Source organism: Gopherus flavomarginatus, chromosome 2 (genome assembly GCF_025201925.1).
Source record: "Gopherus flavomarginatus isolate rGopFla2 chromosome 2, rGopFla2.mat.asm, whole genome shotgun sequence".
Taxonomy (NCBI): domain Eukaryota; kingdom Metazoa; phylum Chordata; order Testudines; family Testudinidae; genus Gopherus; species Gopherus flavomarginatus.
The window spans coordinates 271,893,616-271,914,440 of NC_066618.1; the positions used below are offsets into that span (position 1 = coordinate 271,893,616).

The following is a 20,825-nucleotide window of genomic DNA, read 5'->3' on the forward strand; positions in this document are numbered from 1 at the left end:
ACTCAAAATTTTGTGCAGGTGTTGTGTACAAAAATTTACCTGCATTTATTCCTCACAATGGTGTAATCAGAAAAGCATTCACACATGGGAAAACATAAGAGGAGTGCAAAGTGAATTAGACATGCTACTCCCAGTGACAAAGACTGTAGGTCTAGTCTTGTTTCCATTGGAATCAAAGGTTGCCGCTGACTTCAAAGGTATCAGTGATTGGTTCGTTGTGTGCAATAGGTTGAACTTTACCCCTTCACAGCATACATGTATGTCTGAAAAATAACAACTTTCAACAAACTATTTGAATTAATCTATTGTATGGGCATTACCTGTATATTCAAGATGAAAGCCAGCAGCTGAAACACTAATATCAGACTGAAAGTTTAGGTGTAAGTTGTTAGATGTGCTGTTGAGCAGTGCAGGAATTGTAGTTCCTGAAAAGAGAAAGTAAAATATTCCATTATGACTATGCTTAAAAGCTGAAATCCAGAGTTATTCATAAGTTGCTATATGATATTCCTCCAGAAAAATCCACATAAAAAAGGCACAGAAGTTCACCGCAGCAGGAGTGTGTTTTTGGAACCTAAGGCCATTATTTTTCTATATGCATAAAACCACTGAATCATTATAGCAACAGGAGATGACATCCATGGGAATGTTGCATGTAGTTTGAGGCTCTCTAAATTACATTCATAATATTCTTTTAAAAAATCTTTCAAGTTTTCAGCATTACGATTCAAGGCCCTGTTGGCTGGAACAAAGGCTGTAACAAGTGTGAACTGTTACCTTCAGAAGAAACACAGAAAAGAACTATAAAGAGCCTTGGGTTTACAATAAAGAGCTGCATCTATAATTTACTTAGTATACACTTTCTTAACTCACTCACCAGAATAACTTCCAAGCCTTGGAGCATTGTTGTCAGCACCATCATAAAAATCCAAAGAGTCCCAATTGTGCTCTGTGGCAAAACTCACAACCTGCACCTACGAATGAAAATGGAAGGCGCAGAGTATGATTCAATTTAGTTAGAAGCTGTCAATTTGAATCATGCAAAAGTTATATAAAGCTGTGCTCTTTATTGGGAGTAGAAACCCCCAGCTCCTGAAGCAAGTAAAAAATATTTTGTATCATGGTTTTTCAAATTTCTGATTCTGACATAAATTTTGTGACCATTAGCTAGGACAATATGTTGCCTCAGAAAGGAACCACAGAGCCTTGTGTGCTAACTGAGGACAGGATATGGCTCGATGGATGATATTTAAAGACCATTGAGGGGGAAAAATGGAACAAAAGGCTAGATTTATAAAGAGATTCAGGCATATAAAGATGTATATAAGAACATAAGAACGGCCCTAATGGGTCAGACCAAAGGACCATCTAGCCAAGTATCCTGTCTTCCCACAGTGGCCAGTGTCAGGTGCCCCAGAGGGAATGAACAGAACAGGGAATCATCAAGTGATCCATCCCCTGTAGCTCATTCCCAGCTTCTGGCAAACAGAGGCTAGGGACACCATTTCTGCCTATCCTGGCTAATAACCATTGATGGACCTATCCTCCATGAATTTATCGAATTGTTTTTTGAATGGTTATGGTCTTCACCTTCACCTTCACAACGTACTCTGGCAAGGAGTTCCACAGGTTGTTATGGTGTTGGCCTTCACAACATCCTCTGGCAAGGAGTCCCCCAGGTTGACTATGTGTTGTGTGAAGAAATACTTCCTTTTATTTGTTTTAAACCAACTGCCTATTAATTTCATTTGGTGACTCCTAGTTTTTGTGTTATGAGAAGTAGTAAACAACACTTACTTATCTACTTTCTCTATATCAGTCATGATTTTATAGACCTCAATCAGATCTCCCCTTAGCGATCTCTTTTCCAAGCTGAAAAGTCCCAGTCTTATTAACCTCTCCTCATATGGAAGCTGTCGCATACTCTCACTATTTTTGTTGCCTTTTTCCTTAACTTTTTTCCAATTCCAATATATCTTTTTTGAGATGGGGCGACCACATTTGCACACAGTATTCCAGATGTGGGTGTACTACGGATGTATATAGAGGCAACATAGTATTTTCTGTGCTATTATGTATCACTTTCTTAATTATTCCCAGCATTCTATTTCCCTTTTTTTACTGCAGCTGCACATTGTTTGGATGTTTTCAGAGAACTATCCACAATGACTCCAAGATCTCCTTCCTGAGTGATAACAGCTAATTTACACCCCATCATTTTATATGTATAGTTGGGATTATGTTTTCCAATGTCCATTACTTTGTATTTATCAAAATTAAATTTCATCTGCCATTTTGTTTCCCAGTCACCCAGTTCTGAGAGATCCTTTTGCAGCTCTTTGCAGTCTGCCTGGGTCTTAACTATCTTTAGTAATTTTGTATCATCTGCAATTTTTGCCACCTCACTGCTTACCCTTTTTCCAGATCATTTATTAATATGTTGAATACAACTGGTCCCAGAACAGACCCCTGGGGGACACCACTATTTACCTCTCTTCATTCTGAAAACTGACCATTTATACCTGCCCTTTGTTTCCTATCTTTTAGCCAGTTACCAATCCATGACAGCACCTTCCCTCTTATCCCATGGCAGCTTAAGATGCATAAGAGCCTTCGATGAGGGACCTTGTCAAAGGCTTTCTGAAAATCTAAGTACACTATATCCACTGGAGAATCCTGTGGCACCTTATAGACTAACAGATGTTTTAGAGCATGAGCTTAAAACCTACCGACCGCTATGCCTACCTTCATGCCTCCAGCTTCCATCCTGGGCACATCACACGATCCATTGTCTACAGCCAAGCACTGAGGTACAACTGCATCTGCTCTACCCCTCAGACAGAGACCAACACTAACAAAATCACCACCAAGCATTCTCAAAACTACAATACCCGCACAAGGAAATAAGGAAACAGATCAACAGAGCCAGACGTGTACCCAGAAGCCTCCTACTGCAAGACAAACCCAAAAAAGAAATCAACAGGACTCCACTGGCCATCACATACAGTCCCCAGCTAAAACCCCTCCAGCGCATCATCAGGGATCTGCAACCCATCCTGGACAATGATCCCACACTTTCACAGGCCTTGGGTGGCAGGCCAGTCCTCACCTACAGACAACCTGCCAACCTGAAACATATTCTCACCAGTAACTGCACATCGCACCATGGTAACTCTAGCTCAGGAACCAATCCATGCAACAAACCTCGATGCCAACTCTGTCCACATATCTACACCAGCGACACCATCACAGGACCTAACCAGATCACCCACACCATCACCGGTTCATTCACTTGCAGGTCCACCAATGTAATATATGCCATCATATGCCAGCCTTGCCCCTCTGTTATGTACATCGGCCAAACTGGACAGTCTCTATGGAAAAGGATAAATGGATACAAATCAGATATTAGGAATGGCAATATACAAAAACCTGTAGGAGAATACTTCAACCTCCCTGGCTACACTATAGCAGACCTTAAGATGGCCATCCTGCAGCAAAAAAACTTCAGGACCAGACTTCAAAGAGAAACTGCTGAGCTTCAGTTCATCTGCAAATTTGACATCATCAGCTCAGGATTAAACAAAGACTGTCAATGGCTTGGCAACTACAAAAGCAGTTTCTCCTTCCTTTGGTTTTCACACCTCAGCTGCTAGAACAGGGCCTCATCCTCCCTGATTGAACTAACCTCATTATCTCTAGCTTCCTTACATATATATACCTGCCCCTGGAATTTCCACTACATGTATCTGACGAAGTGGGTATTCACCCACGAAAGCTCATGCTCCAAAATGTCTGTTAGTCTATAAGGTGCCACAGGATTCTTTGCTGCTTTTACAGATCCAGACTAACACGGCTACCCCTCTGATATATCCACTGGATGGTCTTGGTCCATATGTTTGTTGATCCCCTCAAAGAATTCTAATAGATTGGTGAAGCATGATTTATCAATTTGTTCCAAAACCTCCTCTAAAGATACCTCACTCTTCTAAGGTGTACACTTTGAGCTGGTTGGAAATTTTTTGAGAAATCTTTTTTTTTAATATCAATCTTGTCAAAACCTTTGAACAAACTTTCACCAAAAGACAGGCAGGATCTCAACTCCCTGGTTTCCTGCCCACTAATATACCAAGCTGCTGAGGAACCTGGGCTTCCAGGCTTGGCCAATTCCGTGGCAGCCCTGCCATACAGGTTACCCTGGAGCTGGAGACCCCAGCGCTTCTAGGCTCCCTGTCACAGAACCAGAATGAAAGCTCTGAGATCCCCAGCTTGAGACAGAGCCTTCAGGGTTTCTATGCCCCTTGCTATACAGCAGGGAGCCTGACAGCCCTGGAAACCCTAAAAGCCCCAGTTTGAACTGGAGCTCTCAGGATTTCAAGACTCCCAGAGCTGACTATGACTCCCCAGGCTTCCCCAACATGTGGGAACCCATTGGGATATCCCTGCCTTCCTGAATTAGAACAAAAATGTTTTCAAAATGTTAGAATTTCCCATTGAATGGAAATTCCAAGTTTCATCCAGCTTTATGCAACATCCTCTTGTAGGCATTCAGCCCTTTCCTGATCATAGTCAGACACAAGGGGTAGCAAAACCTATTAGCTCCAGCTCACTTAATGAGAGGATTTATAAAACATCACTCCAGTCCTGAATGGCAGGAAAAACTACAAGGGGGCAGTAGGGAAGCCTTCCATGGTTACAAATGGTCATGCCTCCCCTGACTCTCACAGACAGGATATTAGACTAGATGGGGTACCGATCTGATCTGATATGGTAATTCCTATATTCTTCTACCAAGTACAGACAGATTTTTTTCTAGTCAAGTAGCTGGAGATCCAATAATTAGCTTGTACACTAGTGACACTATTATTATTCATACAATAGTTTATTCCTTTTTTTAAAATCTTAAAAAGAGAATTGCCTCCTTAATTATGAACTTGCTTTTTAGCTCTCTCTTGTACATATTAAACATGTTGCTTTTACATCTAATTTGTGTTCTTTGCTCTTGAATTATAGGACACAATAAATAGGCTCATATTTGGCTTTTTCTATATTAGTCATTAATTTAGGGGTTCTCAGACTTCACTGTTCTGCGACTCCCTTCTGATGACAAAAAATTAGTGCACGAGCCCAGGACACTGGACTGAAGCCCGAGACCTGCCACCCCAGGCAAGAAGGCCAAAGCCCAAGCCCCACTGCCCAGGTTACAGGCATAAGAATTTTTCATTAATTTCAACAGCCTTTGGCTCAGACCCATATTGTGGTAAGTTTATAAATATATCCCCCCCAACAGAGAGACTTTTTAAAGGAAAATCTGCATAACCCACTTGAGAATGTAATCCAGATATTTTTTACTCACATGGGAATTTAGTTATATTTGTAAAACACAATTTCATTTTCTACAGTCTGCAACAAATCATTTTGACTTACTGAAATAACATATTGCCAATCATAAATGTTCCAGCAATGGGTTCTTTTGGGAAAAGGGTGTAGATATATCTTTTCAGGTTCCTCCACCGCCCATATTTAAAGAATTGTGTAACAAATTCCATTGTGACAATTGTTAATTGCTTAGTAAAATGTTTATGAATCAATTATATTTCCATGCTGTCATCTCTGCAAAGATCAGCTTTAAACCTATGATGATAACAAGGAAATTATATATATTCTTACTTGAATTCCAGCTCCCTCAGGCACTGTGATCTTCCACACACAATTCAGATTGTTGTCATAAGGCTCAGGGTAACCAGGAGACAAAATGGTCCCTTTGCGCTTAGTTAAAATTCCACCACAAGGTACTGGAAGGAAATACATCGAGCAAAAAAAGAAGTCTGACACAGCACTTCTTTAGAACTGAGAAAAGATGTAATAAAAGCTAACCCAATGATCAGTATACTAAAGATGCAAACTCTTGTAAAGTGATACTATATTTTGAAATTCATGTTGGCCTCAGGAAAATTATACTTCCTTATACTTCAAATTCTATTTTTATATTAATTGAAAAGAATAAAGGAAAATTTAAAACAGGGTAGCTATCTACCAGACAAAATCATTTTAATATCCCTCAGACGTGGTCATTTGAATTTTAACAAAGTGAAATCAGTTTGAATGTGTCCTACTAATCTTAGAAAAATAAAATAAGTATTGTTACTCTTTAATAATGAACTTTAAATAGTTATATGTGATCTAAATATATAAGGGGAAAGCACATGGCATAAAAAAGAGGTTTTGATCAATGCTGCTACTTTGTTGCCTCAGTAACTAATTTAATTCTAATACTGGAGGGCTTCTATTCCAACTCCCAAGCTACCACATTTGCTTATGTGAGTAATCTCATTGAAGGCCATGAAGTTAGTAAAGAACTTATGTTAGTAAAGAAACTCATGTGTTTGCAAGATAGCACATATAATACCCAGTCCCAAAGGTAAATAAAATAATAAAATAAGTAAGTCACAAGAATTCAGCAGTGCAAACTATTGGATCTTGATGCTCAGTATGAATGAAAACATTGCTCAGGTCACTTGATGCTCTAACAAGAGCAAATAAAAGAATGTTACAGCTTAATCTAGATACAGGTATTCTGCTGGTTTTTTAATAGCTTGAAGAAAAGATTGACAAGATGTTTTATCTTTACCATTAGAAGCCAATACATTATTCTTGTGTAACATTATCAACTCCTTGAGCTGATTTCATTAGATACAAAGTTGAGAATTTAGAGAAAATGTAGAAGAACACAATTTATCTCAGTAATGAATACATTACCTATATTTTTTACTGCACATAATTGATATAATCTGTCGGACACTACATTGATAAACTAAAGGTCAGTGTCACTTAAACTGTTTAAATAATTACTGGTAAAAGCAGGAGCAGACAAAATGATTGATGTCTGATATCTGTAAGGAAACATTGGAGCATTCACTAGAGATTTAAGGCAATTTAATATGGTCATGTCTAGCACTTCAATTATTAAACCGATTTAGTTCAATGCAATTTTCAGCTCATACATATTTTATGACCTTTACTGGCACACTGATGTGTGCACATGAAGAGTCATTGATACTTTTGGCCTGTAACTCTTTCTCATTTCAAGTTGCTTAAAGTCAGACAGCGCTCTCTTTCACATATCTAAATGGTGCATTAATACAGCAATAGAATATTGCAACCAGTGACCAAAAACAACACTGTCACCAATTGAGTTTATTCTATATGAAAATCAAAGTAAATATGTAATCTAAGAAAAAAAAAAGAAAAAATTGCAATCTGCAATGCTCAATTGGGTCCAATGGGTCAGCTCTTCTGTTACTGAAAATGTGCATAGGTCTATGGATGTCAATGGTTTTATACTGTTTTATGCCAGTTGAGAATCTGTTGAGAGTTAGACCAAATATCCCTGTAAATCCCTGTAACTGTCTAGAGTTAGACCAAATGTACCAAATGCACTTTTTAACCTGGAAAAAATGCATTCTTTCTGCCCTACTACGTCAGTGTAACTACTTCTAAGTCCTTAATAAAGTAGTTCTTTTGGAAACAGCGTACAACATCTTGTCAGAGTTCCCAAGTGTGAGAGCATTTTAGTCTTGCAGGAAGTCAGGGCAACTTCTGAATCTTGATTAATGAGTAGTCATGGACTGACATTGATGTAAGTCTAAAAGAAGCTGATATATATATATAATTTATAGCTGCAGGATATGTACTGTCATGTAGCTACTGGAATGTCAAAGCAAGGTTAGGCTAGAAAGTGAAGATGAAAAGTGAAGGATTCAAGACCTCATTTAGGCTAAGTTAATATTGTGTTAACATATTACTTTGCTGAATGAGAGCCCTTCTGACATACTCTCTGTGTTCATGGTATTGGGTAGGTATGGTATGAGTACAAGCCAGAAAATCAGAACAAAAATAAGCAGTAAGAAGGTAGAGGATGGAAGAAAGTAGTGGATTCAGACTTAAGGTAACATTCTTCATTGTAGGAAATAATTAGACGGATACAAAAATGTACCCTTTACTCACCGACACATGTAGGGAGGGAATCATTCCACTGTGCCAAAGCATTTGGTACTGAATCACATCTAATAGCTATTGATCCATAAAGGATGTATCCTGGATTACACTCAAAAAGAACCAACGAACCAACTGCAAATTCATTTCCAATCCTTTTTCCAAATCTTGGTTCAGGCACAGAGCTGCACTGTGTTGCACTTGTTCTTGGAACAGCTGCATACATGAAAATGATTGTGAATTCTTAATTTTATATTTGGTACACAGAGATTTTCAAATACAGATGTCTAAAATTACTTGAAAAACATTCAGTTGTGTTGTCAGTTAAGAAGATTTGCATAATCCCCAAATGAATCTTTAAAAATAAGGATTCCATGTGTCTAAATCTATCTAAATGCAATTACTATTCAGATGAGTATAAATATTCATATTCTTTGCAGGTTTAAAACTACATTATAGTATCCATTCTATGACCTTCCTAAAATGGCACTGAAATTGTATACTTCGTTATGAAATATTCAACTAATATACAGTTTCAAAACAGTATTGATTTGTTGGTTAGATGTTTGCATTTAGTGGCTACAGGTTTAAAATTGTGAGTTCTGCTGGTCAGGAAGGGATTCAAATTATCTGAAAGAATGAACTAGAGGAACAAGTGTTGACGTAACAATTGCAGTGTCTGATCCTTAAAAAGATGAATAATGTAAATCAACTGAAGCACCTTAGTAATAGCAAGTGTACTGATTCAGCTTAGGGTAATACTATTACCATTTCCGTCACCCATATTTATACAGAAGGATAAATCAGTTTGAGCAGCAGGCTGGACTGAAAATTAGTCAGTCAGATTAACAAAAATTGGTTTCATAACTGATTTCTCAAATCTGGAAACCTTTCTTATGCTTCTCAAATATCTGATTTTATTTTTTTAAGAATATTTAAAATCATGTACACCTCTACTCCTATATAACGCTGTCCTCAGGAGCCAAAAAATTTTACCACATTATAGGTGAAACCGCATTATATCAAACTTGCTTTGATCCGCCCTAGTGCGCGGCCTCGCCCCCCTGGAACACTGCTTTACAGCGTTATATTTGAATTTGTGTTATATCGGGTCACTTTATATGAGGATAGAGGTGTATAACTGAGGATGCCAATAACAAATAAAAGAATTGTTTAAGTACAAAAATGGAGAGAAATTATACATTTACAGCAGTTTAATATTTTCCACTACATTCCACGCCTGCTCATCCCTAGTGATTTCTCTGTTTAACCAAATATATTTGTCAAAATAAAACTTAAAATATTAGTATAATTCATTTATAAAGAAAATATGGAGGGATTAATGCACAGAATTAATTGAAGCATTTTTCCAAGTTATTCTGTTACTTACCTTGATATACAAAGTGAAAACCTTTAGCTGTTACTGGACCCACTGAAGTAAATCTAATTGTGATTTGATTACCTGAGCTCAGTGGAAGGGATTCGCCTACTCAAACAAAACAAACAGTAAATTATCATAAACAATTTTCAGTAACTAAGCCTCAACAACCACAAAATGTACTCTGCATAAATTTAATGTATGAGACACATATTATAAACTTTACTATTAGTCTAACATTGTTTGTCTTGCATTCCTGTAAGAGTTAGAGCCTGATTCTTATCTCACATTAGTGGTATTCCTTCTGATTTAAAATCAAGTCTCTAAATCTTTAAAACCCTACTGACATGCACATAATCTACTCAAATTATAATTGTGCTACATATTCTCTACTATCACTTTTAAGTATTTTAATATCACATTTTATATAGTACATTGAAAAACAAACAAATAATTTTGACAGAAAATACAAAATGAATAAAACAAAAAAAGTAACTGCGATAGTTAAATATTACCAGAAAAATCCAAGAAAACTGCAGATTAAATTTAGTCTTCATTCTTTTTATCAGCCCAAACTGTTTTGAATCACTACTGATTGATTGCTTCTTTTCAAAATGTTCATATTATATTTTTAAAGAAATTTATTTCTAAGAAAAGATGACAGTAGTTTCATCTTTTGCTACATTGACAGCCTAAATCACTTTTGAGTAAATAATTGATGCATGACAGTTCCATTAAAGAATACCTGAATGGGATCCTGAGAGGGAGGATAATAAAGACGATTGCTGTGTTGGGCCATCATACACCTCAACCACATCATGGAGCGATGTCTGGAAAAATACAAACTGGCCAAACACCACTGGACAACAGGAATGAGAAAAAGCAAGAGAAATTGATTACAAAAACCAAAACATAACAGGGAAAGAGAAAGAGAGGGACCAGAACATATGCTAATGCCATAGTTTTTTTATTTTATTGAAGAGGACCAGTACTTATTGGTTAATTTTTCTGATCAATGTCGTGACAAAATTAAACTTATATAAAAATGTCTAATCCTGTATAATTAAAAAAAGCATATCTAGAGATATCACAAATTCATTTTTATAAACATTTTAATCATAAGAGAAAAATCATAATTATTCTGCAGCTGAAATAGCTTTTTTGCCAAATGTTTGATGCAATATCCTTCTTGTTACACTATCATTTTTTGCAACTCCTTCCTGGGTTGTTGTTATTTTTTGTTTTTCTCTTAATCTGATAGGCCTTTAGGAAGTTTCATTTATTTTGGTATGCTTTATTTTTTCTTCAGAACTTCACCTTAAAATCTAGTCCATCTTTTCACTTTGTAGTGTAGAATGAGGAAGCAACGACATTCAAAGAAAACATTTCCTGGTGTCTACATTCTAAAGCACAAAACTTTGTTATTAATTATTATTGTTTAATAAATAAATACTAAGAATACTACTACTAATAATAATAATAATATGTCAGGGGATTATTTAATTCCTTAATTTAAAGGAGGATCTCTGCACCACTGAGTACCTCTACATTAGAACTGGAAAGTGTAAATTTGAATTCAAGGAGTCATATCCATGCTAGCTATGACTGAGCTTTTACACTAAAAACTGAAGCGTAGCTATGATGGCGTGAGCTGCAAGAGGGGCTACCCATCCCATGTACAGACCTATGATCTCAGATGGGATCATACTTTGAGTGGCAAACTACTCTCACTGCTAGTGCCATCATAGCTACACTTGTATTGTTAGTGTGCTAGATATAACAGAGCTGGAGTGGGTATGTTTCCTCAAACTGCAATTAACATCTCTAGTTCTAGTGTAGACATGCAGTGTTTAGAAGCCCCTGCAGGACACAGGACACGTCTACACAGCATACTTCTTCTGGCAGAGTGTAGAGTACAGATATTGCATGCCACCCTCGCGCAGGTACAAATACCAGTGTAGACAGTGAGGCCTGGTTTAGATGAGTAAACACATCAGAACCCTTAGAGTATGTACATGCCCAAGCAGTGCTTCCCCTATCTACACTACAATTTTTATCAGTGTAGTGTCCTGCTGCCTCCTTACTCCTGCAACAAAAGGCTCCAGCAATGGGGAAAGGCTCTTGCGGCTGGGCGGCAGCAGGGAAAGTCTGTCAACTCCCTGCTGCTGGATCATTTCCCCAGTGCAGAGAGCTGCTTTTCACTGTGGTGTGTTGTTATACTTACCCTACATGCTGCTGCCAATAGTGTGCAGTGTACAGCTGTCATAACTCTCCTACTCAGATCTGAACCTTAGAGTTCAGAACATGAGAAGCTAGCATGAGACCTCCAAAGCTTAATTACCAGCTTGGATCTGATATCGCTGCCACCAGCCAGAAATTTTAGTGTCTAGCTCACTCTGGTCTCCCCAAAACCTTCCCTGGGGGACCCCAAGACTCAGATGCTCTGAGTCTCACTACAAAGGGAAATAACCCACTTCCCTTCCCCATTACCTCCTCCCAGATTCTCCCACCCTGGGCACTCTAGGATACTTCCTGCTTCCAGTCCTTGAAACACAAGTACCGAGAGATCAAATCTCTCTCTCCCCTCACCCCGAGGATATGCAAAGTCAGGCTTAGTAAATCTAACACAAAGAGATTTTTCCCCCTGACTTCTTCCTCCCACCAATTCCCTGGTGAGCTGCAGACTCAGTTCCCTGGAGTTCCCACTAAAGAAAAACTCCAACAGGTCTTAAAAAGAAAGCTTTATATAAAAAGAATGAAAAAGGACATAAAAGGGTCTCTGTATCAAGGTGACAATATACAGGGTCAATTGCTTAAAAGAAAAATGAATAAACAGCCTTATCCAAAAAGAATACACTCCAGCAACTGCACACATGTAAATACAAAAAAAAACCAATATCAATCTATTGTCTTACTATCCTTGTACTTACAACTTGGAAACAGAAGATTAGAAAGCCTGGAGATTCCTATGGTCACTCTCAGAGCCGAGAAAAGAGAAGAGACCAAGAACAAAGGACTCACACCCAAAACTTCCCTCCACCCAGATTTGAAAAAGTCTTGTTTCCTGATTGGTCCTCTGGTCAGGTGTTTCAGGTTACTGTTTGTTAATCCTTTTATAGGTGAAAGAGACATTAACCTTTAGCTATCTGTTTATGACAACAGCCATACAAATCATGTTGACTGTTGCACTAAAAATACACTGACAGGAAATGAAATGATTTGTTGGTCTTACTCTGGCCCTAGATACAGACACAAAACTGCCAACCTGACTAACCACTTGTTGAGCAACCTTAAGAGAAAGACCATAGCATAGGATTTTCCCTCAGAGGCCAGCAGGCCGAATGGGCAGGTTGTGACTCAATGGTCCTTCCACCCAATAGTGGGTTTCACTCAGAGGCCAGAAGGTTCAGTGGATAGGCTATGGTCCACCAATTCCCTGATGCTCCAGAGTTCCCCCCAGATGGATGGACCTGAGAAAGCAGGGGGACTGGACCCTTCCTTTCTGCTGGGTCTTGGCCCAGGGCTCAAAGAGGAAAGGCACAAAGTGTCTCAGTCACTTGACCAGCCTCCCCGGGGCTGCTTCCTGCCTCCTCACACTCTCTTTGGTTTGGGGTGTTACAGCAGGAGTCGCCAATCAGTCCCAGCAGCGCAGGTAGTTCACTGAGCACTCTCCTGCACTCAATTATTTCCCCTCAACAGGGAGTAGGGGATGGAAAAAGACATCCCCCTACCTTCCCAACTGGTCTTACTCACAGCCCACACCCTCTTCTGTGAATGACTTTGTCCCCAAAAGCTGCAAACTGGCTTCCACCCTTCAGATAGCCTCTCCTTCATTCTGCCCCCTGCTTGACTGCCAAAGCACCCTTTTGAGCAGCTCCTCCTTCTGGAGCATACTCTGCAACTGCTGAGGGACAGGGCTGACCTGGTCCGGTATCATTCCTTCACTCCCCTAGTCTCTGTGTAGGGTCTGTAAACAGCATCACAAAGATCAAAGAGCTAATGAATATAGAGTTCGAATTACCCGTTCATTCCTACAGGAAATTCAATCTTGCAAACAAGCAAAAATGCAGAGGAACATAGGTAGGATTGTGTGGGGCAGCTAATGCTACCACTGCTTATGTTATTCATGTACCGTGAATAAACAGTTTCACTGCTCAATGTTTTTAAATTTGCACCTTCAAAAGAACTAAAGGCACTTAAAAATATCAAACACTGTAACAGAATCTCAATTATAGCAATTTGGAGTTTCTACAATTCAAGAAAAAGAATAAAGACAATGTTCAAAATATGGGAAAAAAAGGCCTGGAGGGAGGATGAAAGGCAGATACAAAACTTCAGCCTGCTAAAAAATTGAACTAGCGTACAGTGGTTTAAAAATTCTATTTTATCGTTTATCAGTAGATAAGATAATACCAGTCTGAGCAGGTTCTCTCTCTACAAGAGACAGAGAATATAATTTGCCTATTAGTAAAAGAAGAATGGTTAGCTGTCCCTACTGTATGTTATTTTGGTATTTGTACAGAAGCTGACAAAGATTATAGAGCTAATGGCTTCTGTTATGTAATTCACTAACTTTGGTACTTTTCTCAGATCTTAGATTTTGTAGTAGATCAAGAGTCACATTCTGCTATGATCGAAGTACAAAATTCCCCATGACTTCCATAGCAATTCCACATATGGAGTGATGACAGGATTTTGCCTTAAATACACAGATTTTATAAGCATTCTCTGACAGCAGTGAACACATATATGATTGCTACTGACAGAACAACAGTTGAGAAATTGTCAACAATAGAATGCATGAATTGCTCTCATATAAATCCATTTTAACTGACTATTGTAAAATATTTACAAAAATTATTACACTGTATATTGAGATCAGTTCAAAAACAGGTGATATTCTATTTCAACACTTGATAAGTATTTCAGGAATCTTGTTGCCTTTAGCTTTGCCTTAAGCATCTGCATGCCTCAGAGGATAATACCAAAACTTCAAAGAAAATCCTTACCAAATCATAGCATCTGTGGTAATTGCTGTTTTACAAAAGATGAAATTAATTAATACAAATTAAATCTTATGTAAACAGATTTCAGATGGAAAGTATCACAGAGGCATCAAAAAGCGAAGTTCTACAAAACCTACTGACAGATTTTTTTTTTTTTTTACAAAATTATAGAACCTTTTCATTTACTGTCAATATGGACCATAGTAATGTTTCTCTATTCTAACCTTTTTTCTCCCCATGAAAAACTATCAAAGGTACAAGACTTATCTAAAGTACTGCATACCTTTGGTGTATTTCCCTTAGAAATAATCACTTATTTTACCTTAGAATTTAAGTCTTTTGGGGGGGCAGATTTCCCATGACTGCACTACCACCCCTATGCAGCTCCACTGGTACTAGCAGTGATGAGAGTAAATTATAGAAAAAGCATCACTATTCACCATTATTTTTACTCTGTTTCATCTAGGCTTGTCCTGAGCAAGACTGGACAACATACAGATAAAAATGCCAGTGCGTATAATAGTAGCACTCCCACTCTTGCTACACCCAGTCTCCGAATATAGAGAGTGTTCACAAAAGAGGCTAGTATTAAACATTGTGCCACTCTCAATCATCAGCATAGCAATGATTCGTTCATCACGCACTAGGAGTAAAGAGGCAAAAGAACTAAGATTAAGTCACAGATTTATTTCCACTCACAATGCAGCATGTGTGTGTGTGTGTGTGTGTGTGTGTGTTTAAAACTGTTCTATGGTATTTTAAATATGTCTTTTTCATTTAAGGTTCAATTTATCTAGTAAATGTATATCTACAAAAGATTATTTCAATCTGGACTAAAGTTGTGTGGGGGAGGGAAATTGCACTACATTCCCTAGTGCTTGGTGAGCAGCAAGTCGTTCCTGTGCTTTCATTATTTGATTTGTTGTTATTCTCTCTCTCCCAAGTGTAACAATGAAGTAAAAATGGCAAAATAAATTCAATGAAACCTTTATTTAAGGTCCCCATCTTTCCACGAGTTTAACAACTGAGAGTTAAAGCACTTCATTTGGGAATTTACATTATAATTGCCACATTGTCTAATCTATTGCCTCAAAGACAGGAGTTCCCTTCAAATGTAGCAGGTTTTTTTTTGTTTGAGATGGACTCTGCATATTCTCATTCTTAGCCCCATATTCCAAGAGGGGGAATATGCAGAGGACACTCAAAGAAGAACAATAGTTACTGTACTGGTATGTAACCATTTTGTTCTCCTTCAAGTGACTGTGCACATATTCATTCCATCATAGGTGATTCCCCAGTAGTTTATTGATGGTGGTGGGGCTTTGGAGTCTAGTGAAAAATGAACTAGATGACAAAATTTCCAAAATATGCACAATCTTTGCAGGTTTTGATGATGGCATAGTGCTTTGTGAATAATGCACTGATGACCATGTAGCTGCTCTATGTATTTCTGACACAATTACGTTACCTAGGAGTGCCAGCAATGAAATCTGTGCTCTGGATGAATGAATGTTATCCTAGGTAGACATTTTAGATTGCATTTTCATTGCAAGTTTGAATACATTAGAGATCTGCTGAGCTGTAACTGGTTGCCCATTAACTTTTTCAGCAAAGGCCACAAAGAGCCTGAGTGAAGATATACAACATTTAGTTCTGTCAATATAGAAAGACAAATCTCTTCAAACTTCCATGTAGTTTCTGCTCATCTTTGTGAGAGTGAGGCTGGAGAAAAAATACAGGCAGATGTACTGCTTGATTCAGATAATCTAAAATTATCTTGGATGAGGTCTTAATGATATTTTGTCCTTATGAAATACAACGTAAGGAAGATCAACCACCCAGGCTTGGAATTTTGATACTCTCCTAGCAGATTTTATTGCCACTAAGGCAACAGTCTTATAAGACAAAGAGGCCAAGGAACAGGTCACAAGTAGCTCAAATCCATCCAGGATAGCACTACATTGATATCAAAAGGGGAAAACAGATCATTGATCAGAGGGTAATTTCTGATAGTACCATTCATAAATCTGCCCATATGCGGGTGAGAGAACACCAGGTAACCTTGAATAGGAGGATGTATAACAGATATAGAGGTCAAGTGCACCTTGAAAGAACTTATTGAATGGCTGAATTTGAGATGTCCTGAATGTGATGCCCAAACTGAAAACCTTCCTCACTTGGTAACTTTCTCTTAGATAATAAAATAGTTGGGGATTTTATGGGAGCAGGATTTAAATTGTGCTCAACTACTGATAAGCCATACTGTCAAATGCAGTGTGTGGGGATTGGGATGAATGATTTGTCCTTGGGTTTGAATGAGGAGATCCTCTATTAAAAGAAGGATTATTGGAGGCTGCATGGAGAGTTCCTGAATTTTCACATACCAATACTGCCTTGGCAAATCCAGAGCAAGGAGGAGGTGGCACTCTAGGTTGAAGAAGTTAGACTCACAAGCACCTGAGTCCTGAGGCACCTGTTCAAGAATATGCTCCCTCAGATGAAGTTCTCTATTTTTTTGTTTGGCAAATAGAGCACTTAGCCTGGGAGGGCCCTTCTTCCAGACAAAACAGACAATTTTAATGTCTATCATTACCAAACCAAGCCACTTGACAAGTGGTGCACTTCTGGAATCCAGGGGATTTCTGCATATCCAATGCAAGTAAAAATAAAACAGTACAGAATAAATGTCCCTTAAGAGGAAGATACTCCTAATAACACTAAGCACTAAATACTAAACAACTAACTAACTATATAAAAATGTCTAAAGTTTTCTCTCAGAAGAGGAAAGAACTGAGTCTCCAAGGAGAAATAAGGAGCCCAACTTTTGCCATAGGAGGTAAGAACGAACTGAGAGGGAGGCAGAACACCTCAGCCCTTTGTGGCCTCAGCTCACAGCATGAAAACAGTCACGGCATATGCTCTCCCCACCAGTACTGCTGCCACAAGTCTCCGAATGAAGCACATCAGGAGTACGGATATCTACAGTGGAATGCATATGTGCACAGTCACTTGAAGGAGAACAGGTCTGTCTGTCTATCTTTCTAAGTCTCTCCCATAACTGAAGTTAGTCCAATAAAATATATTATTTCATCCATCTTGTCTCTCTTATATTCTTGGACTGACACAGCTACAACTACACTGCATATCTGCCTATGTCTCTCTCTCTCCAGGTGCTCATGTGAACCTCATTATTGTAGCATCTGGATGACTATAATGAGTTTGGGTGAGCTTAAGATACAAATATACAGCTGACGGAAGGAAATCCTGGGAAAAGCAGCAGAAAGCAGCAGTTTGGCTGGATATTTTCAGCAAAGCTCTATTATTTTGCTGGGCCCCTAGAGTAGGGATAGAGTACAGTAAAAGATTTACTTCTGCTTTTGCTATTTTACCCTCCTAGTTCAAAGAATTAACAGACATTATGCACATATTTTAAATAATATTAGATAACGAAATAATACCCTTATTCTGATTACAATCATTTTTCTCTCAACAAAGAATTAACCCACTCCATAAAACTAAACCCTTATAAACTGCAATGATGATATAAGCATAATTGATAATGCAGTGTGAAAAGATACGCATAAGTTGTGTATAATTTATGTTTATTGCAATACCGCTGATTAGAGCTGCAGAGACACTCTGAATAACTGCATCATATACATGACAAAAAATAAACTAAGGGAGAGTGAACCGATTTGTATGAATTCATATCAGTCACCATTCAGTAAAGTGTGCAGTGATATAAAAAACCCTTTTAAAATCATGTTTGAGCTTCATTTATACATATACATTACGTCAAAGGATGATCACAGTAAGGGTTAGATTATGCAATTCTTACTCAAGTTGAACACTCACACAAATTGTCCCAGGGATGTTAATGGGACAAGCCGGTAAACACTTACATAAGTTGTTCCATTGACATCAGTAGGATAATTCATGTAAGTGCTCACCAACATCAGCAGAAGTTGCACAATCTAAAGTGTCAGATTAATTGCTGATGTAACTATATTGAGATCTATGGTACTACAATGGAGATTATTTTAGTCTTAACCATTGGTTCCTCAGCTAAGGCATCAATCTATATAAGTTACATAGAAGGATTCAGGAAGTTTGTTTCAAGGATGGTTTAGAAAAATCATATGAAAATGCTTTAGTCATTCTTTCACTGACAAATCTGATTTTAAAAATAATATAACTTCTGTGGTTCTTACAACACATTAGAGGAAATCCTGGCTCCATCAAACTCATAATACCTATTTTGCTTAATGTACTTACCTCTCCAAGTAATAGCTATTCCAGGAGGAAATCAAGTGATACATCTATATGGTTATATTATATATCAGTGATAACACTACATGGTTATTTTATGATTATTACTTTCTACAGTGACCTTCAATTCTTCTATGCAATGTACAGACTTGGCATAACTATTCATGCTATGTCTACACTTCAAATCACGGAGCGACGTAAGTTATAGTGACCTAAGTGCCAGCATGGACTGTATTATGTGGATGGGAGAACTTCTCCCACCTACATAACTACCACCTCTTGCAGAGGCAGGAATTATTAAGCTGATGGGAGTGCAGCTGTGCTGCTGTAGTGTAAACATAGCCTAAGTAACTATATGTATACATTAGCCATGAGAGATTCAATGGTAATTGCTGAATTGTGCATGAAGCTGTTGGCAAAGTCTCTAAGTCTTTTTTTTTTTTTTGGTTTTTTTTTAAGAACTTACAAAGGCTAGAAATGGTGACCCAAAAATTCAATGAGTTCTCTGGAATGCAGACGAAAACCTGGAGGTATTCAACCATACAGTAGGTGTAGTAGTTGTAATATACCCAGACCTTATTAGATATTCTGAGGAGTCCCTCACCATTTCAAATTAATACTTAATTTTTGGCCCGAGAGCTACATCAGGGAATAGAAATTGTACTGCAGGCCATGAATGCTCACAAAATTGGGGTTGGGGTGCGGGAGGGGGTGTGGGCTCTGGGGTGGGGTTGGGGATGAGGAGTTTGGGGTGTAGGAGGATGCTCTGGGCTGAGATTGAGGGGTTTGGAGAGCAGAAGGGGGGTTAGCGGTGTGGGGCATGGGAAGAGGCTCAGGGGGTGCAGGCTCTGAATGGCGCTTACCTCAAGCAGCTTCCAGAAGCAGTGGCATGTCCCTTCTATAGCTCTGCTTGCTGCCCCATCCTCAGGCACCTTCCTTGCAGCTCCCATTGGAGTGCATTGGAGCCGGAGTGAGGCCATGCCAGCTTCTGGGAGCTGAGTGGTGCAGCCCCGACCCAGCGCCAGGGGTGGCTCCAGGCACCAGCATTGCAAGCACATGCCTCGGCGGCAAGCCGCGGGGGGCGGCCTGCCAGTCGCTGTGAGGGTGGCAGTCAGGCTGCTTCAGCAGCAATTCAGCGGTGGGTGCAGATTACCTGCAGAAACGCCACCAAATCCACGTGACTAGTGGACCACCTGCAGGTGTGCTGCCGAAAGCCACCTGACTGCTGTGCTTGGGGAGGCAAAAACTATAGAGCAGCCCCTACCCAGCACCATGGCTAGAGTGGGACCAAGCCACTTGGTGCGGCTCCCAACCCAGTGCCTCAGTCGGAGCAGAGCTGAGCCACACAGTGCGGCCTCTGACCCAGTGCCCCGGCGAGAGCATCGGAGTGGGGCCGAGCCGCTAATGTGGCTCATGGGCCAGCTTAAAACAGCTCACGGGCCGGATGTGGCCCATGGGCCGTAGTTTGCTCACCACTGGCTTAGAGGGTTGAAGACCTCCTTCAGAACAGGAAAGATGCCAGTTCTATTAAAATGGGGGTATTTATGTATTTTCGTTTCTAGCTGATATTAGTTAAGTAATTCACTGTTATTTTCTTTCCCGCATGTCTATTATTTGAATATTATTAAACCAAACCCAAATTATATCTATTACTAGCAATATTTGTTCAGAAGGAACGTAAGAATGTTGCTTTTTGGAATTTGTAAAAAAAATCACGTGCCTACTCCCCTTATTTTCCCCCACAAGTTAAATCTCTAGCTTCATGGTTATATAAGTGTTTTGGGTCCAATATAATTTTCAGTAGCAGTTTCCACATATTTTCATACCCAAGGACATGCTGACTCTCATTACCAATGCAAATGTTTTATCAGTCTACGCTCTTTGTAAATATTTTTCAGTTTCCTCTTCATATCCATCCATCATTCCTCAAGCATTTGCCTACAGCATCTGCTCTTTCTCACTCACTCCATATGATCTTCCAATCAGCTACCATTCCCCACGTATGGGCTAGAGATGGGTGAACCTTAAATGGTTCAGAGTTTAAGATCAGTTCAGGAAAAAATATCCATAATCACAGATACCTATCTAAACATTACGGTACTTCATCCCCCAGTCCTCACAAACCTCCCTGGTGACTGATTTCACATTTGACTTGAGTTTTGAAATAAGCCCATTAC

General features: G+C 38.9%; 1 protein-coding gene across 4 annotated transcripts in view; it reads right to left on the reverse strand.

The window, feature by feature from the left end:
- CSMD3 (CUB and Sushi multiple domains 3) overlaps nt 1-20,825 on the reverse strand; it is a 1,198,342-nt gene that overhangs the window by 191,812 nt on the left and 985,705 nt on the right. For all 4 annotated transcript variants that reach the window (XM_050940462.1, XM_050940461.1, XM_050940464.1 and 1 more), the window contains 6 exons: nt 10,119-10,232; nt 9,386-9,481; nt 8,008-8,211; nt 5,671-5,795; nt 878-974; nt 321-425 (listed from right to left, as the gene is read on the reverse strand). In XM_050940462.1, the coding sequence (XP_050796419.1) occupies nt 321-425; nt 878-974; nt 5,671-5,795; nt 8,008-8,211; nt 9,386-9,481; nt 10,119-10,232 (741 nt within the window). The remainder of the gene's footprint in view (nt 1-320; nt 426-877; nt 975-5,670; nt 5,796-8,007; nt 8,212-9,385; nt 9,482-10,118; nt 10,233-20,825) is intronic.